Source organism: Mchenga conophoros, linkage group LG19, assembly GCF_057382185.1.
Source record: "Mchenga conophoros isolate Kocher_MC1m ecotype Shallow Benthic linkage group LG19, M_conophoros_male_GT1.1, whole genome shotgun sequence".
In the NCBI taxonomy this organism is placed as follows: domain Eukaryota; kingdom Metazoa; phylum Chordata; class Actinopteri; order Cichliformes; family Cichlidae; genus Mchenga; species Mchenga conophoros.
This window is the reverse complement of record NC_140544.1, coordinates 25236895-25262685: the sequence shown is the minus strand read 5'-3', so window position 1 is coordinate 25262685 and position 25791 is coordinate 25236895. Positions and strand designations below refer to the sequence as shown.

Sequence of the window (25791 nt, the reverse complement as noted above, 5' to 3'; positions counted from 1 at the left end):
CTGTTTGGCCATAAAGATTAGGAGCAGAGCCGAAAGAAAAAAGCTCTGGGAGCTTTGAGTTGAATTCAAAGGCACAGCTTCAATCAGGTCATAACCAGAGAAGCCAAAAATGTAGTACATGTTTGGAACAGCAATACTCTTCCAACGAGTCTGACAACTCCTCTTGCTTTTTTTCACTCACCCTGCCACATCTGTCTTACCCTCTCTTCCACCTCTTGTGGGCTTTCTCATCCACATCCTCCCTCTTTCCCCTCCCTCTCATCTTCTTATCATGCCCATCCTCACAAGTGTAGTGGTGGTTTAAGCCCCAGCAACAAGGCCCTTGATGTAGACAGGGGAGGGGAGGGGATAAGAGACCTAGAAATGGGTATGGGTTACTAGGCTCACAGGGAAGAGGATGGTTACTTTTCACCAAAGCTTTCAAGCTAAAACTGACGGACTGAGAAATGTGGGTCACAACCATAGACTGGTCACAAGCAGAACTTTTACTTATCTTAAGCATAACTTTTGACCACCTTTCAGCTGGACAGACCTGATACTGATACTCAGAAAAATACTCGATGCAATTTTTGATACCAAGGGGGATAAAATTAAGTAATGGGGGTTGATTAAACAAAGATTTGAACAACAATTGTCCATACAGATGTTATAGTTGCTACAGTGTTGTTTATTTTCTGGTTCTGTCTAGTTGCCAGTAAACTTTTCTCAGCTTCAATCTGGCGCTTTAACTGAAACATAACACTTTTTGCAAACAAATGATTGTGTTATTCTGTTAAAATAACAGTCTGTTGTGACTGATAGGATTTTCTGTTTAGCTTCAATATTAACATTATTGTTTTATTACTAGCCAAAGCCGCTGATGATGACCTAATAGATTTATTGTGGGTAACTGCTAATCGTTGCATGGCTAGCATTAATCTGTTTGCTGGCCACATTAAGAGTTATGACAACGGTTTAATACTTCAGTCTTGTTGAAATGGGAGCTTTACTGACCTCTCGAAAGGCCTTATAAATGCCAGGGTGTGAGTCTTAAAGATGCTTCTAGTGTGATAGCATTTTTTATTATTATTAATTAGTAACAGACTATTAATTTTTCTAATTATCCTACTCTGTACACATGCAATCTATAGTACCTGCACTACTGGGGGACAAAAGTAATACCATCCCATTTTATGAATTTTGGTATCAAAAGGTAACATAAGTATCTGTTCTGGCGATATCGCTATAACCTTTTTATAGTGTGACAGATGGCAGATTATGCATTTTTAGACTTCTTCTGTCCTTTCCTTTTTTGTTGCTCTCCATCTAACTAACAAATGTTGGTTTTTCACACTATCCAAAGTCTGTGCAACTTGAAGTTGAAGTTAATTTTACATCTTAAGAAAAAATACATTTATACAGTTGCTGAGTAATTCCATCACCTACCAATCTTTGGAAGAATTAAAAAGAAAAACCTGACGTATCACCTTACCTTGTTTTAAGGGGATACAAAATCATCACTAAGATGTGTTTTAACATTGAGTGATGTTCTCCTGACATACAGACAGCATCTGCTTTGTCTTTATGGTTGTGGTTAACTGCCATGTCCCCTTACATAAACATATCTATTTTTCTACTAGAGACGACGTTCTCTTTACCCACTATTTCACCACATTTCAGTACTTATACTGTAAATTGCCATTTCACTCTGGCGCTTAAGGAAAAATCCAACTTGCTATTCCCATCCCACTTCAGCTTTTCCTATTGAACAAGCTACACCGACCTTAGCTCCTTATCCGTTTTTCTGCTGAAGAGCAACACTGCCTTTCACTTCTTTACCATTTTTCCAGAAGTGGTGCAACACTGAAAGGGTGAAAGAAATGGAGAAAAAGCAACATGACAGCACAGGAAACCAAACATTATGGGATGCCGGTTTTCTCTTTCTTGGAAAAACTGAAAAATGCAGGCCAAGCATCAGGTCTCTCCACCATCTTGTGGCTTCCACTCCTGCGCCAGCATCCTTCCACTGCAGTTGTCCTTTCACTCACTCACTGGACACACAAAATACACGATACATGTCACACATTTAAATATTCAAACTGGCAACAACCCCCCTACATGAAGATGTGGTTGAGGCATTTTGATTGGACTGGAGCCCTTCTTTAACTACCGTGTATGAGGCAGAGAAGCTTCAGGCCCATAAGTTCCAACCCAATGTCAAGTGCAACAGAGAGGTGATTTTTTTTTTTCTTTCTTTCCTTCCTTCTCTTTTTCATGGAGAGAACAGAATGTACTGAAGGCAGCAGGCAGGCAGGAAGAGAGTGGCTAAAGCCTTAATGATATGGTGTATGATTGTAACCTTGGAGTGTGTGCGTGCGTGTGTGTGTGCATGTGCGTGTGTGTGTGTGTGTGTGAGCACAGGCAGAGTGTGTGGACCTCCTCTACAAAGCTTTACTTCTGTATCCTTCTGCTGTTCTGTGACTCCTCAGAACAACAGTAGTCCTGGGAGGCCCCTCTGCTTTCACCTCTTCTTTTTCTCACCCTCTTCTCTCGTACGTCACTGTTCGGCCCTCCCATTGCATCTTCATTCGTCTGTTGAACTGGACTGATTCTTATTTTCTCTTCCTTGTTGCTCAGAAATTGATCATCATCAGATGCAGATGCAGCTTAGGCCTGCTGGGCTGCTGGGTTACTAATACGCTGGTGCGAACCTAGGCGAGGAAATAAATAGTTACTATAATTTTTACTATTGACAAATTTTTCCCTTTGTTCCCCTTGTGTAATATAAAAATTATGCTTTTTTTTTTTTTTTAGCTGTATTCCCTGCAGGTGGCTGAATTGTTAAGATAGAAGAAGCTGTTCAACTTCTTGCCATTTGATTGCAGAAATTGGCACATTTAATTCTGCAACTTACAGTTATGACGTTTCTTGCCCATTGAAGGCACAGGTTTAAAGCCTGTATTGGCTTTAAAAAAGAATGGTCTCTGCTACAGTTGTGCGTGCATTGTGTGTTGTTAATTCATGTGTATTGATAACAATGCCTTGACCATTTCACTTCCTGGTCAAATTCTTTGTCAGTTTACTTTGTTAAAACCTGACCAGTTTTCAGAATGGGGAAAAAATGTCCTGTGTAGCTTCAGAGCTGTCAGAAAACATGCTGGCATTAAGAAAGGGAATTGATCAGCTTGTAGGTCTATGTTTACGGTGTTTCACTTGAATCCCATATACCCTGAGGGCTGAAGGTAACTGCCTGCTTGAATTGATTGGTAATTCAGTCATGCCTTGGTATCAGTAACACTGTGACCTTGGGTTTTTACCTTCACATGTTCCTGGTTTATTATTCCTTGCTTTCCCAACAGCTATCCCCATTTCACCGGAACCACCTTCCATTCATTCTTGTCCGTTTTAACGCTAACTCTCTGACTTCCCTTTATTTCTAAAGAACCTCAGTGACTTATTCAGATGGCGTTTACGGTACTCGCTGAACTCGTGTTGCAATCAACAGTTTCCGTGCCCTCATTTTTGTAACAACAGCAAAATAGAGCATGAAGGTCAAGTAGTGGACATCCTGTCCACGTTTCAGGGAAGTGGAAGAGGCCGGCATCATATAGCGACTGGTTGAGCGCTCTCCTCATATACAGTCCTATATCAGAATTGGGTCAGATAGTTGCAGGAGTTACCCAGGTTTATCATGTAGTCAGAACAATGCAACCATTGCAGAAGAAAATGAATGGGAGGAATGTGTTCAGAAACCAATGACTGAAATATCTGGTTACCAATTGTTCCGATTGACCTGATCATCTGAGCAGACGGGCTTTTAAATATACTCTCTGTGGCTGGGCCGTAATTTATAAACAGTGTTCAACTTAGGAATACACTTCTGCGAAAAGAAAGAAATGGCCAAGGACAGCTTGTCAGTGTCCCGGATAGGAGCAGACAAGGTAGCATGAGGGACTGCCAGTGCCCTGGTTAGTCCATCATTAGGAATGTGTCTACATAAAATGGGTCAGTTTCACTGCCTCAAAGCTCCTGCCCCCATCTAGGTTTTCCATAATTGTCAAACAAAGCACAGAACAGGGGAATGAAACTTGGAGCTGAGTTCAGAATACCTCAGCAGCCCCACTCCTGCCCTACTTCCTTCCCTCTTTATCCTCCCTTTAGCATGTTTTCATGTTCTTGGCTGTACAGAATATCCTACTGACTTATGAGTAGCCAGTTGTGGAAAAACAAAGGAATATAGAGACATAAATGGAGTTTTAAAAGTGCTTATCTGATCTGGATCTTGGATTGCAAAAGAAGGAATGCATGGTCTTTAACTAAATACTGCTTGGATTCTTCTTTTTCATTCATTCATACAGTAATTTCTTTAGTGCTCATTTTTGGCTTCCCCTCTCTTCCTCATCTTGTTTCTGCTCTCCGCCTTTCACCCACTAGCCTTTTCTTTCCCTCTTGTCTTGTCCTGAACATGGATAATGAGGCCCCAGGCCTGCCATAAGTGAATCATGTATGTTGATTGGTTTGGCAGAAGCAGGCCCTTGCCAGAGTCACTTTGCACGCACTGCCACCCCTTGAAAGCGTTCTGTTGGCCGTGCTGGTGTGCGTGTTAGAGAGAGATGAAGGGGAGACATGAGGGAGAGAGGGAGGTAGAGAACTGGCAACGAAATAAAGAGTGAATGAGAGGAGAGCTAGGCAGCCTGCCAAGACAGGAGTGTCTGGATCTAACAAAACACATTTATTAAGCAGGACAGGAGCTGCTTTTCGGGACCAGATTTGGACACTAAGTCAGGATTTGGGATTATGTTAAAGATAAAGTTAAAGATAAAATTATTTTTTAAAAAAAAAAAATAAATGTGTTGGATTGTTGGTCATGATCATAGGATCACCAAACTGGTCATATCTACCTAGTTTTGCTGTCTAGAGCCTGAGGCGCAGAGTGTCATTTACTGGACTTCTTGTTTTTAGCTAGGTTTATCTTTCCTGCTTTGTGCTGAAGTCTACAGAGTTGTCTTGAACCTAAATATTTTTGTCAGAGTGTCTGCTCTGTTTTTAATAGATCGATGGGAATTTCTCTGTAATTTTACTCTGCTGGAAGGGGATCAGTCGGGACAGCTTTGGAATAGAGCGACTAGCTCTAGACAAGAGAGATAAATTGGTCTACAGCTCACTTAACAAGCCACAGCTGAGTAATGTCAGTGCATCAAAAGTGACTTATAGAGTAAGGTGTTTTGGCATTCAAATAGACAGCTAGGCAAGCAGTTTTCGCTCCAAATTCTTCCATTTGTCTTCCTTCATACTAAGCCCATGTTCTTTATTTCCTCAGTGTCTTACACTCCAGAGAGAAGATTACCAAACCACTAGACCTCATGAAAGTGAAAAATAATTAAAACCCTACAGCCAAAGCCTTTGAGTCCACATTGTGCTTTGTCATTAAGTAATTTTTGCTATACTGACTTTCAAAGCTTACTGCTTTAGTTTATGTTCAACAAGACATTTTATGAACTGCGGGCTGAGCGGTTTGGGTTTTTTACACCATCTGAAACTATAGAAAATATATTATTCTGTCTTGGCGCAAACCACTACGACATGTTTTACCATACTGTATACCATCCACATACGTGGTTCAAAGAGGTGAAATATGTTTGGTGAATTTACTGCACCGGTTGATGTTTTGCAGCAGTAAAAGTTATCTGCTTCAAAAGCAAACTGCAGTAGTCTTTTTATGTAGTGGTGTGTAGCTTCAGACGGGCTGCCTGAGCTGAATGTGGGGTAAGGAAGAGAGACTGCTGATTGTCAGGGGATTAATAAATGATGATGTTGTGCCCTGCCCTTAGGTCGATTTTCTTTTTTCTTTTTGCCCTGGTCAGAATCATTGGGGGGAAGGGACGTAATAGGGTCTAGAAGCACAAGCAGGAGAACTCACTGCTTGAGTCATGATTGACTTAAGTGTGTTGACAGTTAGATTAACCAAGACTCTGCCTACAGTCAGACTGTAATGTGCTAATATTCTGTGTTCTCATCGCACTGAGCCATGCTGAGCTTGCAGTTAGGACTCCCACTCTATTTTTACATCTTTGTACTAACAACAGAAAGGCAAAGTGATGTAAATATCCCTATTGGCAAGAATTACATTATTTTTTAATTGTCTAATCTGCACTTATGTTGGAGATAATCAAAACCTCCTTGTCATAGTGTTCTCTTTTTAATCGTTACTGTCTGAATGGACTATGAATGGTGTAGTGTTGAGACAGACCGGTAATGTAGTGGAGGACGCTGGTGTTATTGAGATATGCCACTGTCAGCAAAAGCAAGCAGGCAAGAATCGATATACGGTAGGATCAAGAGCAGGGACTCAGCATTGTTTGTGTGGGTGTGGGAGCATGTGGAGATGTACTAAAAACCTTGTCATCCACTCACATCCTTTAAATTATGGGCAAGATGAACTGTATGGTAGTTTAGTGGCAAAAGGGAAGGGAGGCATAGTTATGGATTATGTTTGATTATCAAAGTAAGGAAGTGTATTTTTGACACAATTTTTCAAATATGAAAAGATCAGCTGACTTTATGGTTATTCAGAAAAAAACAATTTCTCATTATGTTGCACAGTTGTTATATCGACCTGTAAGTGTGTGTGTGTGTGTGTGTGTGTGTGTGTGTGTGTGTGTGTGTGTGTGTGTGTAAGTGTGTAATACATGACTTGTGTGTGGCCTGTCCTTATATGGTCTCCATGTGCGTGTGGCACAGGGTTCAGTGAGCTAATTTCTATGTTCTCTGACTTACTTCCTGTACTTACTGTGTTACTTTTGAGAATACAAATGGTTGTCATTGTGAAATTAGAGATGACTAAGTGTTCTCTCTGTGCCTCCTACAGATGAGATTTGTCTGCTGAAAACCACTGAGGGAATTTTGAAGTCTTAAAGAGACGGTGGCAAAACGAATCAGAACAGCCTAACAAGAAAAAGGAGCTTTTCCTTGACAGCCTAAAGAACTTGGTAGCACAACGGCACAGATGTGGACTCCCCAAGAGATTTTCATCAGATAATCTGGACAACATAGAAACTTGGTCGATACAATAGAAAGAAATCTGGAACCATGTCAGATCATAAAGACATGACCCATCGCCACCTGAAGCACAAGCTGCAGAGTCTTGGCCGAAGACTTGATGAACTGGAAGAAGCAACAAACAAGCTACAGAAGTCTGAGGATGAGCTTCTTGACCTACAGGTAAGTTGTTGTGACAGTGTGTGGAGGGTTGTGTGTGTTTGTGCATCTCAAAAGAATGACTGAAGTGAAAAAGAAACGCAGTACATGAAAAGAACTGTTGTACTCTCTCCTCTGCAGGACAAGATTATCCAGGCAGAGGGAAGTAACTCGTCCCTGCTTGGTGATGTGGAAGCCCTGAGAAAACGTCTCTTGAAGATCCAGGGGAAAGATGAGGAGGTACGTAAAGCTGAGGATCTTTGCCGCACAGTAAGAGAGAAACTGGAAGAGGAGGAAAACCTTACGAAAGAGCTAAAGGCAGAAATAGAACGTCTTCAGCGACGGATGGCTGAACTCGAGAAACTGGAAGAAGCTTTTGGGAAAAGCAAGTCTGACTGCAGCCAGCTTTGCCTTAGCCTCAATGAGGAGAAGAACTTAACCAAGAAGCTCTCATCTGAGTTGGAGACACTAAAAGCCCGTTTGAAAGAGGTGGAGGGGTCTGAGACAAAGCTGGAGAGAACGGAGCAGGCCTTGGCTATGGAGCTTGAAAAGCTCAAGGGATTCACCCAAACCTTTGTGAATGAGCGTAAGAGGCTGCTAGAGAAACAAAGAGAGGATGAGAAGACCATTCTGAAATTGGAAGAAAAGCTGGCGCACCAGAAGAATCGCTTTGGCATGTCAACGGATTCTGGCAGAGCAGATTTCATGAGCTCAAGAATTGAAGATGAGCTAACATCCACAGCACTCTTAACAAGTAAGCTGGCTGGACAGAAGAAGAGCCATGACTACTCAAAGCTGTCTGAGAATGAGAAAAACAGCGGTCTTGAAGGCTCGCAGGAGGACAACAAAGTAAAGGAGTTGACACAGGAGGTAGAACGACTGAAGAACCGCCTTAAGCAGTTGGAGATTGTGGAAGAGGATTTGAAGAACTCTGAGTCAAAAAATGGTGAGCTTCACGAAAAGTTCCAGATAGAAAGGGACCGAGTTCGAAAGTTAAATGAGCAGGTGGAACACCTCAGGATGCAACTGTGTGGAAAAGGCGGAATCAGAGGAAATGGAATTGGTAACTTGGATAAACACGGCAATGGAAGCAGCACTGCTAAGGTCATTGAAAATGGCAAAGTTGAAAATGAAGAGACTATCCTGAAGGAAGGGTTTAGACAAGAAAAGCCTAAATATAGAAGTGCAGCAACTGTCCCAGAGCCAAGTTCCCCAAAACATAGGAACAGAGATTTATCTCCTCAGCATAAATCTTGGAACAAAGATTTCAGCAACTCTGAGAAGGGTTCTCCCAAGTCAGTGAGAAGAGCCCTGAGTCCTGCCCAAAAGAGAAGGACACCCAGAACTACAACTACCACAAATTCATCTGATAATGGAATACGAGATACAGTGCGAGGAGCTGAGGAAAAGCCAAGAGGAGCCACATACAGCTCTGTGAATACAACTTCTAGTGATACCAAGAAGGTGTCCGTCCTTAGTCGATACCCTCCAGCAGCTAATGACCAGAAGCCACTAAGGACAGCTCACAAGCATACGGATGACATCAAGAAGAGCAGAGAAAAGTTCTCAAAACTGTACGTAGGTAGTGACAGTGAATCTAACAGCTCTGATGTCGTGCCTGACAGTACCTCCAGTACCATGAACAGCATCTCTGCTCTAGAGAAGGAAACGGTGCCTGTGTCCGAGCAGGAATCAACAGACCAGATTCAGGAATCTGTATCTTCTTCTATTTCTACTATATCCAAAGCCAATGGCTCATACACAGCCTGCAAATCTCACATCAATCCCTTGCTGCCCAATGACCACGGGTCAGAGGGTCATTCTTCTGCCTCAGAAACAGAATCTACTGGATCAAGGCCATCTGAGCTGGACCCTACAGCTGAAGCAGCTGAGGCAACTAGCACAGCTGTAAGCAGTAGGACTGTAACCTCCAGGTATTCTAGATACCCTCAAGTCCAGGACTCTCATTCAGAGGGTTCCTCCTCCAGGAGCTCTTTTGATGAGGAGCTGCACAGCCGGTCACAGGGAGCTGAGGGAGGTCACCAGGGATCCATGCATACTCCAGCAGGGATTGAAATCCAACGAGTATGCAGTCCTAGAGAGGCACTGAGGTCAAGAGCTGTGATCAAGCCTGCTATTGTGGAAATTGACAGAAAGGAAGTAATGATTTCAGAACCCTTGCCTACAAATGGGAAACCCAAGATCTCGACCAAACCAATAGTGACTACTACTAATAAAATCACCAGTAGTATAACCATCTACCCAAATGATCCAAGCTCTTCCAGAACCAGCAGTCGCAGCAGCAGTGTGTCCAGTGAACCTGCACCTATTAAAGGACGCCACACATCTACCAGTAACATCGTTATAGGTACGTGTCAACAATTTAGAATGATCTAGTTAAACTTATACTGCATTTTTCAGGACAGGATCTAGATACTAATTCTAAATAGTACAGTAAAGACAACATTTTTATTTGTTGTCACGTGAAACCTTCTAATTAGTGCTCACAACTTGCAGCACTCACAAAACTGTAGCACACCTTTTGGACAGGCTGTTAGGGTAATTAAACCTGCTACAAGCCCCATTATTATATGTCCAGAAAGTGGTGCATGGTGAACACCTATCAGTCATCAGCATCTGCTTCCCCAACATTAAACCTCAGTAAAGGTTTTTTTGTAGCAGTCTGTAAATGTGCTTTTGTCTTCTATAGGATTGGGTGTTTTAATGTAATTAACCCCTAGTCATGTTGGCGGCAGAACCATCTGTCTCTCTGCAGAATGAAATTGTGTTCCCTGAGATGATCATCTTTATTCAGTTCAACTCAGAAAATCCCAACAATCCCCCCCACCCCCTGAGCCTTGTGGCTCAGGGATAGGCAGCCACCTGCCTTGACTGGTTACAGATGAGGGGAAAGAAAAGAGAGCCTAGTGACATGGTAATATTTGCTAACAAGCATTAAGCACAAACTTAAGCTGATAGGATGTTATTTGTTTTTGTCCTGAGCCAAACTGTTGGACCGAGATTAATTTTGCACCCCCCAAAAACTGATATTTTAAAGCACATGTCAACTTACTGTCAACTTGTTGCATCTGTATAAATGTATCATTTTATATATATTGCCAGGCCCAAACACTGATCATCATGGCAGTATTTCCGTCCCATATGAGATCTCCATACCCAAGAGTGAGATCACTTTGCGGCCATGCCAGGACCAGGACTGTGGGCCACACAGCCACAGTGATTCATCATCAAGGTCTAAACTCCACAACTCTTCCAGGGTGGAGACCACCACCAGCCACCTGTGCTGCCAGCGCAGCAACTTTAGCCTCCAGTCCCCGGACGTCACTTCTTCAGACTTCAACGACACAGAATCAGGATTTGAGAGCAGCAGCAGCACGACCACCGTCACCAGCTGGAGAAGCCAACGGCAAAGCCAACCGTCACACGAAGACAGTTTGCCAGATATGAAGAATGTGACCGTGAGAAGCCCCTGGAGGAACAAAAGCGCCATGTCTGTGGACGAGGGAAGTCGAGGAAGGAGTACGAGAGCAATGACAGATGGCGGGTCTGAAGATGAAACCGAAACTGCAACAACGTGGAGGGCTTACAGGGCAACCACCTTTGACACAGAGGACTCTGTAAACAGTGGAAACGGAGGCGGCGGAAATGCTGCAGCACAGAAGGGAGCCAAGCCGTCCCCTGCTGAGGTGGGGAAAGTTAATAAGTGTATATCAAAGTAATTTCACACACAAAGGAAAAAAATAATAGAGGGAATTTTCTCTTTGTCCCAGGTGTACATGCGTAAGATCTCTCAGTCTCCCCCTATGGAAACAGGAGGGTTGGGAAGGGCCATACCCCATGCACCCGTTACCTCTCAGTCCTGGAGCCGATCATATTCACAGCAGCCACCGGTAAGGAAAACTGACTTCAGGTTGTTAACACTTTCCTGTAGTAGATTCAGTTTTATAGGCTTTTGTTTTTATCAGATATGATATAAAACACGTGGCTATTGGATGCAACTTTATTTTCATTTTTGTTCTGCTTTGAAATATGCTTAATGTTCCTTGAGTCTGTTTTCTTGGTACATTTCTCAAGCATTTGTAAATTTAAAAAAATGAATTGGTGATACTCAATAAAGTTGGTATTGCGCTTAGAGTATTGTTCTCTGCAAATAGTTTTAGCATGAAGATAAAGACTCCACACAAAGTGCAGCTGCAGGCCTTAGCTCCTGGTGTGTCCACTTTGCATTAGAGCTCAGCTGGTATTTTTCCCTGACGCCAGGCTCCGTGACTTCAAGCTTAGCACAGCAGTTCTGCAGGCCCCACTCCTGCTGCCCCAGTAAGCACAAAGAGAAAAGGGTGGGACAGAAAGTAGTAAGGATGGAAATGAAAAAGACCTCAACAGGGGGAAAAGTAGGTTAGAAAAACCTCAAGGAGAAGAAAATAGCTTTCTCCTATGTGAATGTTCTACCACATCAGTGAGAGACTCAGTTTGCTATTCTGGAAGACACCATGTAATAAGCAAAGGTGTCTGTTAAGGTCTGCGACTTTATTTTATGACTTTGTTTTGTACATAGTATGTTGTCACTGTTTATAAGAGCTTAATTTAAAAAATTTCAATTTAGGTGTGGCAGACTTTTCCACTGTTAGCACAATGTAATATGTGAGGCTATGTGGGCCATTGTGATTATATTGTGATATCATGTATGTGAGATCATAAAAAATGGAGTGTGAATATTTCACATGTATTTTGTATGTAGTGATGCTGCGATTTATAAATACATCGTCATGGATCGCTGTCATGCATGTTCAGTAACGTGTCAGGGGAAATCTGGGGTTTTGGGTCTTTCAGTACAGCTAACATGGCCTTGGAGCTATAATTGCCTGCAGGACTCCTCCCTAGTCATTATCATCAATGGGCTTAATGAAATCTACCCAACACTGAGCCCCAACCCCCAAATGCCCCCTTTCATCACTGATATTTAGCAGACTGGTAGAAAAAGTGTGAAGGGCCTTGCTCTTTTTCTTTATCATAAAACCCTGGCATTAACAAAATAACCTTGAGTTTTGTTTTTTTTTTTTAATGCTCCCATTATGCAGTGCCCACTCAGTGCCACTCGGCCTCGACCTTAGCTCTGCAATTTCACAACCACAACTACTTAAGATAAGCCTCCTGTCCCACATCACTGATGCTTTGTGGTCCGGGAACCCGGAACCATCGAACAAGTCCTGTCTTCGTTGTTTAAGATCGGCTGTGAACTGTTAAACCACCGTCCCCCTGTTCATTTTTTTGTCACTCGTGCACTTTTTAATTTTATTGTAGGAATTTCCCAAATCCACTGTGCGGTAGAACCTTGTTCATCATGACATTTCATGCATGAACTGGTCACTCGATTTGGATAGCAATTATGTGCAGAAATTACCCCAGTGCAATAAAAAATAAGTTTCTTCAAAAACAAAACTGGGCTTTGATGCGTGTCTTGGAGCAAAGCCGATCATCTTTGGTTTGGATTTGTAGAATATTTCAGCGGTCTGAACTGCGTCCGTTCCCAAGAGGCTTGGATAAATACAGCTGTACTTAGGACAGTGGAAGGTTGGGATTAGTCTGTGTTTGCAGTGTCAGGGGTTGATAAAAGAGGGTTGTGTTATTACAAGGTTGCAGACGGAGCCGCTCTCAACATCATTAACTGACACCCCATCAGTTGTTATTCAGCTGGGTGGGCATCTGTGTTCCTCTTGATTCATCAACGTTTGTTTTTGTTTGACATGTTTGCTCCTTGTAAAATTGTCTTTGAACCTTAAAATGATGAATGAAGAACATTTAAAATAAATCTAGTTTTTCTTCTAGAGATTTAAACATCAGATTGTTGTGACTATCTTTCATGCCCTGGTGATGGAAGGAGAGCAGACTGAAAATCAGCTTTCTGTGGACCAGTGAGGACATATTGGTCGATAGGCATTAAGGAGGAGAAAACACTCCCAATTCCTATAAGTACCCTCAGCACCCTGGGCAGATTGATAGCTTATTGATTAGCTTTCACTTTTGAACCTCATGTATAAATTATCTAGAGGTTATTTATAATAGAGACAGACAGACATCTTTTCCTCCAGTGAAAGGTCATGGTCATATCTAGTTTATCTGAACCAACACTTTAGCAGCGTGACTAAACTATCAACTGCTTTGGCTTGTAGTGATGGCATTTATCGAGACTCATTCAATCTTTTATCCTTTTAGAGCTTCTACGATGTTCAAATTTGTGCAGTGGCATCAGTTACCCTTTGTACTACAAGTATGAGCAGATGGCTTGATGGTTAGCATTGCTGCTAACAATAAGCATGCTAGCAAGGAAAGCTGAGTCAAGTCTGTCCCGTATTCAGTAAGTGAAAATAAAATAAACAATAAAAGGTGAATCAAATGGACCATTACGGCAAGGCTGGGATGGTCAATTTGGTAAAGTAAATCTGTTGGGCATCTTTCTTTGCCTTTAGACAACAATTCTGATGGCAAAAGAGCCAAACGGGACAGGCAAAAAAAAAGAAAAAGAAAAAGAAAAAGTTCTTTACCAATTTTAGTTAGTGCAAGAGAGTTTCCACCACCGTGCAGACTTTGACGTCGTCCATTTTGATGTGGCGAGCAATCAGCAGCCGTTGAATGGATGGAATGAAACGAGGGGTGAGGAGTCTTTTTCTGATGCTGTAATAATTTTCAGCGTAAAAGTCATCAGCCACCACTTCAAAACCTTGTACTCCCTCTTCGTCCACCCTCCGCCCGCGAACTTGTGCCGAGACTGCCGGTGCATTTTCCGCAGTCTGCGTCTCCCTCTTTGCTCATAAGAAAGAAGTTTCTATGAAGATTTAAGCTTTGTCAATTGCTAATTAGGACACAAGTTCTTGTTTTAAGTTTAGTTCGGGCATAGAGGGAACACCTTAGTTCTTAGAATTTTAGTAATTTAGTAATGATGTATGTCTTGATGTTTTTTGAAAAATAAAGTTTTGTTCATGGTTTCTCATCTATGTGGTGTTCCACATTTGACAGTCGGTCCTGCATGCTGCACAACAACATCCAATATTAAGAGAAGAAAAAAAAAAAAAAAAAAAGCAAGGAAAGCTGTGTGTGTGCCACAGCTCCACAACACACGTTCACACATACACAGCCGCTTGCATTGCATTCCAAGCACACTTGATTTGAATTGCCTAACAGGCCGGCATTTAAATAGGGGTTGCTTGTTTTCTGTGGCAGTCACTCCACACCTTAGACTGCAAGAGCAGAATGTCTTTGTAGTACTTCCATCCCATTGTAGCAGTAGGAAACTTCAGCCTGCACTCGAATGAGCTGTGAATTTACGTTTGGCCAAGGAGCGAGGCACCAGAACATATTATACTGGCAGTAAAGTGTGGAGTCAAGAGTTGATCCACTGTTAACTGTCCTCCTGATTTTTAAAATCATTACCAGTGAGATTGTCGGAAGTTCCACCTCTTGTGAAACAAGTCATCAGCAAACAAGAAACCACAAACAGAAAAAGCTGATCTGGAAGAACTCGAATGCACTATTGTATTTATTTCACAAATCTGTTGGCCATAAGTTCATCAAAGAGCAAAATTCATCCTCAGACACACTTAGTCATATTTCAGTATTTTGGCCAAGATGCTCCTTCAGTTGGAAGCGCGGAGAGAAGCCATTCTCATGTCAGTGCCCCAGATAAAAGCTGAAGCAGGTTAAACAGCTATGCTGGCTTTGTTAAAAGGACATTCCTGGCCAGTTCTCCCTTGAAAATTTGATTAAATCTCGAGGGATTTACTGGGTGGAAAAAGGTGAAATAAATAAATAATCCTGAAAACGTAAAACTCACAAAAATACTGCAACATTTCCTGGTTTAGTCTGTACAAAAAGTGTAATTTGATGTGGACAAAGACTCCAGAAAAACCTGTTTCAACCTTTTTTTTTTTTTTTTTTTGTTAGTCTGGCTTCATATTTTTCATAGATATGTGAAACTTTAGACTATTTCTCAAAAGTCAAACTAATTTTCTTAATATCTTAGAGTATGTGGCTTGTTCATTTGACATATAAAAGCTGGTCAAAGAGCAGCACTTTTGTGCAATGTGTGTGTATTTGGGGGGTTTTGTTGCAGGTTTTATTTAACCAAGCATTATTTTAATTCCACTGCCATGTGTTGTACGGTACAAACCTCCCGTTGGGTGTAGGAGGAACTCTACATCCATTTCGAGGAAAGTTCGTGAAAACTCCCAGTCTTGGAGCATTAACTTACCATAGAAGGAGAATATGCCACTTGACGGTTTCCTCCCACAGTGACTGAAGCAGGAAGTGACCACACTGAGCACACCCACTTTGGCAGCCTTCACTGGTGACTGATTTCCTGTCTCCCCCAGGAGACTGTGAAAGGCAGACCAGCAGGGCTCCATTAAAGCCAATTAGCAAGAATGCTTTCTAAAACTGCACCAGAAGCCAACTCCAGCCCACCAAATGTCACTAATTATGGTGCTTTTTTAAAAACTGAAATTACAGGAGTGGGGTGCTGTTTCTGTGTGCTTTAAGAACTGCATCGTCATCCAACTCTCGCTTTCTTAGAGAAGGGTTACTGAGGTTATGAGAGAGGACGTGCCATTGTATCCACCACAAACTAGAAACTTGGGGTTTGTTTTCTAGTGAGCCCGCCAAATTATAAATCTCTCAGCTTGGGGTATGTTTGGGGTTTTTGGTTGGGGATTTTTCCCCTGGCAGAAATCCACATGGCAGACTTTACTTGTCGCACACCAGTTAACATTAACGGCATGTAGTCAATGCCCGCATAAGACAAAGGTCCGAGCAAGGCCCCACAAAATGCCCAGAGCTCCTATAGACAAACTCCAGAGTTTGGCATTAAATTTCAGCAAAGAAATCCAAATTATTCCTCTTAAACTTGGAAAAGCGCTTATTTCGGATGCCAGTTAATACAACAGCCAGTTTTTAAATGTAATTTCTTTCTTCCAGGCTTCTGATAACTTGGACCCCAGTCCAAACCCGAGTCACAGCCCAGCCTCTTGGAGACGACAGATACCCAGTAGTGATCTGGGGACCTCTTACGATCGGATAAGCAGGACACCTGGAGCCTCTAGAGGAGGGGAGCCCTGGTCCAGTCGGGGGCAAGGCTTAGGAGCCAGAGCTGAGGGGAGGAGCGGAGCAGGAGGCAGACCGTGGAGCCAGCGTCAGTCAGAGCAACATTAGACCAAGTGAGGAGCAGGATTGAAGCAAGTGGGGCAGGTAGGAGGTGGCTGGATTTTCTTTTCTTTTAACTCCTGATAGTTAATTAAAATATACAATTATTAATTACCCCTTTTGGAACAGCGTCTCATCTATAAAGGGGCTTTCTCCTTCTATTTATATATTATCGTCATAGCGACAGTGATGAAATCTTTGCACAAGGCAGTTTACAAACTGTGCTGCAGCAAAATTCTCAAGTTTAAATATGCTTTTTTTGGTGACTTCCTCTGGAAAGACCAGCATAATTAGGGATAAATTATGGAAAATTGAGAGAAAAGCTCACTTTGAACCCGGATAAGCATACAGTAACTTCATTTAGGATTGGAGACCTCATTCCTCCATCATACTAATGATATTCACATTTTACATGTACAGCTGATTTGCCGTAAAAGACTAAAAGACTGGAAATTAAAAATTGTGATTTAAATTGGAAGTGTACCAATGAGCTCGGTCTCAATATTTTTCCCCAATAATTGCTTGCAAATTATCTTGTTCTTTCTGGCAAACTTTCCACGAAATTATAAGGAAATTACAGACCAGTCATGTTTCTAACAAAGATGAATAGTTACGATAACATTTTTTTAAAAATGAAGGATTAAATGTGTCTCTTTTCTATTCATTTTTTCCCCTCCCATAACAGCACTCCATTAAGCTCTCAACTGCAAAATAAGGGCCAAGCGCTAGTTTCCCATCAAATGACGGCTACATAGATCACCACCACCTCCAGCAGACAACAGTTTTGCAGCCACACTGAACAACAAACCACCGACCTGATGATGAGTGTACGCTGAGACATGGACGCTTCTTCCTATTCAAAACTGTTCCAGAAAAAGCCGTGCATGGAAGGTCAGCGCCTGTACAGTGTTTTTGGAGGTTTCCTCACCGGCCAGTGTATTATCTTCTGCTTCTTCTGTTGGATGTATTATAGTGTAATCCTGAAACTTGACAAGGGAGAGGCTGGCACGCTGCGCAGGGCTGGAGATTTTCCTGTGCGCCAGAGTTGGAGGAAAATAGACTCAAGAGAGTTTGTTACAGTAACCTCAGAGTAGCTGGAAATGTCACTTGTGCTTCAGAACTTCAACTTTTCTTCATCACTGAAAAGACGAACCCGATCCTCAGTCAACAGCAGCGCATCTTTCTCTCTCACAGGGCTGGATTTTCCCGTAGGATTCTCTATAAAACCAAACGATCGCTACTTTAAATGTGACCAAAAACAGGAAGCGAATTCCCCTCGGTTTTGTTTCAGACTCGTTTTTCCTTCTGAAAACCTTCATCCAATCCCATCCCGTCCCCCCTTCACCAAACACAAGCCATGCAAACGTATCCACAAAACAAGAAGCAAACACATCCACATTTTTAACGTTCGGTTTAATTTCAGCCCATATCCCGACTTTCCAGCACGCGGTAACCTCAAACTGGATTTAATTTGAGGTCTTAGATGCTGAATGAAGATTTGCATGTTTCTAAGTAATAAATGAAGAACACTTGAAAGATTGTGACTCAGCATGCTTAAAGGGTTGCCGGTTGGCTGGATTTTTAGGTGCACGCACACACACACACACAAATACAAATACAGACGTACACACAGACACATTTTTCTTTTTTCTTTTGTCTTCACAGGCCAGGACCTTGTTTATGTTTTTCTGTTATTTTGATTCTTTTGTAATTCGCTTCCTGTTCTGCATCATCCTTTCGCTTTCTTCTCAACCGTGTCATTTGAAAAAAGAAAGTGGACTGCACGCAATGAAATGGAATGCACATGCAAGAAGAAAAAATAAATAAATAAAAAACAAGAGGATGGGGGGTGGCATTGTTTATAACCTCAAACCATGACACAGTTTCCATGGTTCAGTATTTTACAGCTGTTGCAACTGTCCTCATCCATGTGTTTTGAAAGAGCCATAGCAAAAATGGAGTTTCTGTTTGAACTGAACTTTGGACTTTCGATTACCAGCAACCATGGCCTGGCAGGGTGGGACATTTTTTAGTGATGCCATAAGTAATGTGTACACACCAGTCATAGGAACGACCCAAGGGCGTTGGACTTCTAACCAGGAAGTGACAGTCCTGCTTGTACGTGACTTGGTTCGCCGTGCGAATCGTGCTAGTGTCTCTCTTTCTTATTTCTATAGAGGTGTATTATTTTGTTACGACGATAAACAACACCTGGTGGGTTGGTATGTTGGAGCAATCACTCATTGCCAGGGGCCACTACGGCGGAGACTGTGCAGTAGAATTCAATTTAGCCACCGGCCAGTAATAAAATGAGGTGTTTTTTTTTTGTTTGGTTTTTTGCTGAGGTCATCAGAAACCCTGCTGACGTATTCAAGTTTCTCCATAAAGTCTATCAACAGGCACCGGCAGGATCTTGAGACCGTTGCAGAAGATTGACTGCAGAATGACAGGCTATGTAAACTTTTAATCCTAGAACAAAATTTATGAATGTTGCTCAGGAGGAATGCAGCTGAGAATGACCAATTGCTCGATGGCTTAATGCTCCGATCCAACACGACTGCATTCTTTGTCTCTCGCATCTGTTAAACTGTAGACGAGGGGGGGGAAAGAGAGAAAAACAGAACCATAACTGTGACAACTCTGGACCAAGTTCTGGATCTGTGAAAGAACTTGGGACTTTTTAAAAGCCTGCTCTCCATCTGGCTCCTCTGCTGTTGTGGATTTTAATGCTGTGTTGTCGGACCCTGCTGGGGATGATCTGGTTCACTTATTTTTTTTGTTTGTTTGTTTTTTTTTTTTTTGGTCTCCTGTATTCTACCAGCCACCATCAAGCTGTAATATTTATTAGTCTCCACATATGTGCAGGTTCTTTTATTGTGAAAAGATCTGCCTAATGGCAGGACCTCTGTCTGTTGCCACTTTGTCACTTTACAGTTTATGCAAGCAGGAGATTATATGCAATTAAACTGTCCCCCCCACCCCCACTGCAATATCTGTAACCATTTCAGCCGTCATCGTGTACAAAAAGAGGTGATGACTGTGTAAGTGAGAAGTTTGCTAGGTTAAAACTAAAAGTTTACCTTTAGGAGTGCACATTTTCACCAGTCTGTCTTTCCATTATGTTTACCTTCTTGCAGTAATATCTACAGCATGTTCGTCTGTGCCTTGAGGTGCGGTATAAGAGGTAAACTGTCCCAACAAATTCAGACCATCGCACAATTTCCTTACACTTGCAGTAAACATAAATAACATGCAATACAAACATGTAAGGTTTTGATTTGTTCCGTTTGCATTTAATTGCATTTTTCTTTTATTTGAGAATAGTTTTGGTTGACATTGTAAAATTATTTTTAGGGGAAATCCTCCCTGAAACTGTTAAAGGACACGAGTCACGCCGCTGTGTGGATTTGACTGTCAGAGTCACAGGGTGCAGCTCCGCCTCTGAAAGGCTTGCTTTGTGACTAGCCGCCTCCGCCGGCTTTATGATGGCGCAAAAACGGACCAGACGCACTGTTTAGAGCTCTCAGTGCACAAGCCAAGACATGATGATCATGTAGTCCTCCTGTGCTCCCTCTGTTATTCTTCTACTTCTCATTTACCAAGAGAGAATGCCCTCTCGTCCCCAGTCTCTCATCTTTTCGACCAATTTTAACTTTCCTTTTAGGATTTTGCTAAAAATCAAGTGTCCCTTCCTCCTCCCTCTGTTTCTCTGTATTTTCCTTAGATTCTCACTTCCTAAAAGGAAAACCTTTTCCCTAAACAGCAGTGATGTGTGCTACTGGTGCAGAGGCTCGTTTTATTGAAGGCCATAGGCCTGTCACCAGAAAATGATGGGCAGTTCCCTGAGTAGCTGAAAGGTGAAAGGTCAGGTCTGGGTCTAATCCTGTCTCTACATCTTGATTTCAGGGCTTCTAAATACAGGAGCGTCAAAAATGGCCAGCTTGGCAGTGACGTGCACATGATGATAATTAAAACATCCAGGGGGGGGTATCGAGTTTCAGTTTCTCCCACATATACACGTGCTCTTCTCTTAGTGCGTTTGTTGCTGTTGTTGATATGTCAGCGAGGGTTCTCATTTAAAGCTCAAGTGGCGTCTGCAGAGCCCTGAGTTGGCTGGAGGGCGTTTGTGGGTCAGGATGGTGATGCAAGCACCTGAGCCACAGCCCATTATCCTGCCTCGTGGGCCATAAAGTTCTTGTTACTGTTTCCCTCCAATCCAACGTGATGCTCCACCACCGATCCCTAAGCAGCACCACTGTGAAGCATTTCTCCATCTGTGAGTTGTTTCTTTTGAATCTTTCTCGTCCTTTCTTTCCCTAAAGAGTGTTTGAGTTCGGGGTGGGGGTGTTCCAGCTGTCAGAAACTGTAGGTTTTACGATGCGTGGCAGGTTTCTCCTCCTCAAGGTCGGGTTCAAAGCAAGCCGGGCTGGGTAAAGGCCAAAGTTGAAACTATGCGATCCACCTTTCTTCCTTCTAAGGCCCCAATGTTCCCAAACGCTACTGCTAAACCTGATCGAACATCCACTCCATCCAGTGAGACTCAGCTGGACTGTCCCAGCATGAAGACCACCCGTGGCATCTGTGTGCGCTTATGTGATTGTGCAAAATGCAACTGCTCACAGGCGACAGGTCTTACTCAATGCTTCGGTGAAAGTTGGTGCAGTGTTAATATGGTGGAATGTACTAATTGGTTTTTGGGGGAGCTGCAGTGATAATTTCACAGGTTTTAAGGATTCCGGGGCTGTTTTCTTTTCCTGATGTCTCCTCTGATTTGTGATTGATGGTTGAATGTGGACTGAATTACAGCAATGGTGTAATAGCTGCTGTTTAAAAACAAAAAGAGGCTGCTTCTGCTTTCCTGCTAGGATACCAGCTAAAGAGTTAAGAGAAATCGTCTGAAGATGTGTTGGTATATCTATAAACATCCGTTATTTTGTTTTTCCTTTTATAAAAGTAGACTAGAATGTACTTAGTGGAGATTGGAGGAATGTTAGCAGGCCCTTGTCCTCAAATGCCTCCATTGTGAAGCCAGGGTTATGGTGTCATTGGGGTGTCACAGGCTGTAATCTGCACTTAACCAGCACTTAAACAACTAATGCCCCCTTCAAGTCCCCCATTGTTAAAACGTTTTCTCTTCTGTGCCCCCAAAATTGTCCGTAGCTGTTTGCTGAATGTACCACAGCTGGTTATGTAGGGTTTATTATCTGTTTCTTTTCAAGAATCATCTCAGCAGGTAAAGGAAATTGGCATGCACTCAGTGAAAAATCATGTTTGCGTCTCAGCCTTTTAACAATGTGCCAAAATCATTCCACAGTATTTACAGTTTACAGAGATGGTGCAAAAGTTTCCCCAGGAGGACACGGTGTCTCTTAAGGTTCTGAAATAAAGGGGAAATATAAGTGAGGTTTGTCTTTTCTCTGTCATCTCTCTTCTTATGTATTTTTTTTCTCTTTGTTAAACAAAAGATGTCTTATTTTGGAATCTATATTGGATAGATTTTATTTAAGGAAAAACTAATTTTGTAAAGTGGGCCTTATTACTGAAATATATAAAGTATTTGTCCATCTTGACTTAAAGACTTTTTTGTTTTTCGAGGTAATGTATCTCCTTTTTCTTTGTCACACTCCTGGAGAGTTCTTCTTCATGTATTTTGTGCTTGGTAGTTTTAATGCAAGACGTTTCTCACAACTTGGAGACATGATGACGCACCGTGGATGAGGAAAAAGAGAAAGAGAGAAGCCAGCGTCGAGCGATGGTCTTTGAAGAGTGAGAGTCACGTGCGTTTTATCAGAGCTGAGCAGGTCTCCGATGTTGAGCGGTTCAACACGTGTCGACCCCTTTTCTCTTTTTTGGTTTCGTGTTTTCTTTTTAAATCGGGGACCATTCACTGCTCCAGCCTCTCGCTCATAAATTCAGGGTTTGTACATCTTCTGTGCTGTATGTTTGAAAGTGCTGCCAAAGAAAGAAGGGTGCAGGTCCCCAGACATGTGTATATATTGAAAACACACAATCTTAACAGGAACAATCGGATAACAAATTAAAATAATACATTTTTGTTTAACTGGATGTTCTCTCTCTCTTAACGCTGATTCATCCACATCTAAGAATTTCTGAACTGTACAAATGAGGCGTTTATTTGTTTGTTTATTTGGGTTTTATTAATAGATGAGTGTATATAAATGTGTGTGCAGAACAAGGAGACTGACAGACAGAGGTGTCAAACACAGACGTATATGTAATTAAAATCAGATCAAAATTGTTTTATGATTGATTACTGCTTCTCTGTGTCAGCAATGCCAGGCGTACTGTGTGGGGAGGCTTTTTTTTTTTCTTTTCAATTTAAACTTAATACATTGTGCATGTTTTAACCTTTCTGTGGCTGGCGCACTCTGCATGTAGGTCTCTTGAAGCTGTACAGCAGACCATATGTATTCCAATAAAAATAAAAACCGACCTGTTTGTAAAGCGTCTCCGTGTTGGAACCTGTGTAAAAATGCAAACGTGTATGTTAATCTCGTTTTATGTTCTTTGTCCAACAAGCTCAGCAAGTTTTGATTTCATAGCGGTACACCCATTTTGTGCGTGCGTGGTGCGCTTGTGTGTGTGTGTGTGTGCGTGTGCAAGAGAGAATCCTGGTTTAAACGGAGTGGAGAGAACCGCACCTGATGGTATGCAAAATGAGCAGGGAGACAAATGAGGCAAAATTGGTCAGGTACAAAGGGGAGGGAAACCGCAGGCTGCTGTGGAATGCAAAGTCAGCACACACATCTTTCTCTTAAACAGCTACGCCTTGCTTTGTGAAAGCCAGCATTTCTTTTCCTGCAGCTGTAGGTTGCTTTGAAATAGCCCCGTCTTACTCAGTAAGTCACTCTTTTTATGATGATTACCATAAAAAGACCGAGTCTCAGTTATTTTGGAAATCATGGGTAACACTGGCTGAATCCTAGAGGAGTTGTAATTCCTATTCCTTTTCCAGCTTGAGCTGCATAGTGCCAGTTTTTTGCACCTCCAGAGTACAAGCCTCAACACGTTCAGTCGAGCTGCCAGGCTTTCAGGTGCAGGACTGAACTAAAGATGTCTCATATAATGTACCATAGACCAGGGATATCAAACTCCTTTTACATCACAGGATACATACAGCCCACTTCAGATGAATGAAATTCCCATTTCTGTCAATGTAAAGAAGTGTGACTACACATTTAATCCCTGCATAAGAATATATGTTAGCAAAAGAAAAAAAAAAGTGATTTCAACAATCATCTCAGTTTTTCTACCTGACAATGATATGCTGCTGTATTAAAGAATTAATATAATATATATAATAATAATAATAATAATAAAATTCAATAAAAAATACACTTTTATAGTAGATAGTGAAAACTGGAGTTTTTCTCTCTTATAATTGCTTATTTATTCATTATGCTCATTGGTGTAGTATGAATGTGTATGGGGCATCCCTTTAATCAGGAGGAAAAGCTGTGAAAGTTTATGAAAGTGCAGTTAAGTTCCAAATTTATGCCCTCCTTCACATTTTCCAAAGCCATCGAGTGTGCGGGGCCATTTCTGGCCCCCTGGCCTTATGTTTGACATCCCATAAATTTGTATAGATGGTGATTATGTAATATTGCTTTAAGGTTCAATCGTTCCATCAGCCACATCATTGGGTTTAGTTGCTTATTAATGCAAACATCAGCTGACATGGTAGCATCACATGACACAGGAGGGTTGTTAAACATCTTTGAGCTGATGGGAAAGCAACAGTAACTCTACAGACACTCGTTACAACAAGGGCATGCAGAGGACCACACTGGTTACTATTCCTGTCAGCTAACAATAAAAAACTGAGGTTACAGTTTACATGGAAGAACAGATGATAGGATCGGAATCTGCCCTACCAGCTCTGACCAGAGTGCACACATCTTCTGATGACTGCTTCCAACACGATAATGTACCATGAAGGTGTTGAGTTCACTGTACTCCGATGCACCTTTGGGATGTGGTGACTGTGCATCCAGTAAATCAAAAAGGGGGACCAGTTAAGTACTGGTGAGATGTACCTTACGTGTCCAATGAGTAGGTGTTAATTGTGAAGATATTTTAAAATGTTTGACATGTCACAGTTGAAAAAAATAGTAACAGTTGCTTATTTCCATTCAGTTTCATAGTCCTAGTGTTAAAGAGTCACTGCTATTGTCAGTCACACCTGTGGTTTTGCTTCTGCAATGTGAATAAAGAGACAAATAGTCACATCTAGCAAACCCGCAGGAATCAAACTCGTTGAAAGTCATGGGTTAACCTGCTGTTGTGGTTTTAATCTGCCCCACATTCAGATGGATGGGAGGTGGTGCCTGTTTGGACCCTGGTACTTCTGAGCCTCAGCTCTGATGGCTGACCTGAATTAGTGCTGTGAAGTCAGCCGTAGAAATGACTCAGTGGCACTCCAGGCGAGCGGAGGAGTGAAGCAGGATAGAGATCACACATTACAGCAGGTGTGAAAAGAAAACCGAGTGGGATGTTTACTGAGTGAACATGCAAAGGGTCAGAGGTCAATTGTGCAGAATTATATAAGTTTTAGAAGTGGCACTAGAGTGATTTTTATTTATTTATTTTTTGTACTTAATTTAGACAACCATGAGTGATGGGAAGATAATTCGTTGTACTGGTATTTAGTCATAAAAGTATACTAAAGGAGAGATGTGATGAACAGCACGTGGGAGGTTTTGTACCTGCATTAGCACACATTCCACCCAGCGGCTATGGAGCTGTAGTTACTTAAAGACTTTTATAATACTTTCTGCCTCTCTATAAACCAATCAGTTGATGTGGGCTACAGGCTATTATGAAAAATAACCTCACCAGTCAACAGTTACACACTGCTCTGAGTCTATGGTTTACCAGGGAGGTGAAAATATCTGAGTGCAGCAGTCCAAAACCCCAGCTCAAATTACTGTTGTTACATCAAACATCTCCTTTGGTCACGATAATAATAACCACAGCTCTGAGGAGGGGAAAAAAAGGCCCATGACGCTCAAGAGTGCATGGAAACAGAGGGGCACCGAGCCCTGAAACTTCAGAAAAAAACCTCATAGCTCAAGGCTGACCATTTTAATCTCCCCCTTCATTCATCAGATCCCCCACTATGTGGAGCTGCTGCCAGGGACCCTCATCTCTCTCTCAAAAACACAAACAGTACCACAGACCCTGGGAGGCGGCCAGACCTGCAATGAAGGAGGGTCACCGAAGGGTCAAAGCAGATGCAGCCATGTTACATGCAAATGAATGTAAAAGCACAATCACGACACAGTTGCAGGTAGTAGAAGCTCAAGAAAAGGGGGGGATGAATCCTGAAATCTGACAATCTACACATTTAAATCTAAGATTTCCCCCCCCAAAAAAAGAGTA

At 42.1% G+C, this 25791-nt stretch overlaps 1 protein-coding gene across 1 annotated transcript in view; it reads left to right on the top strand.

Annotated features, from left to right (window-relative positions):
- Positions 1–22854, top strand: part of luzp1 (leucine zipper protein 1) — a 53129-nt gene extending 30275 nt beyond the window's left edge. The window contains exons 2-7 of the mRNA XM_085257078.1: positions 6848–7200; positions 7318–9544; positions 10300–10883; positions 10968–11087; positions 16165–16434; positions 17075–22854. Coding sequence (XP_085113204.1) covers positions 7069–7200; positions 7318–9544; positions 10300–10883; positions 10968–11087; positions 16165–16398 — 3297 coding nt within the window. The 5' untranslated portion in view covers positions 6848–7068 and the 3' untranslated portion in view covers positions 16399–16434; positions 17075–22854. The remainder of the gene's footprint in view (positions 1–6847; positions 7201–7317; positions 9545–10299; positions 10884–10967; positions 11088–16164; positions 16435–17074) is intronic.
- The last annotated feature ends 2937 nt before the right edge of the window (positions 22855–25791 follow it).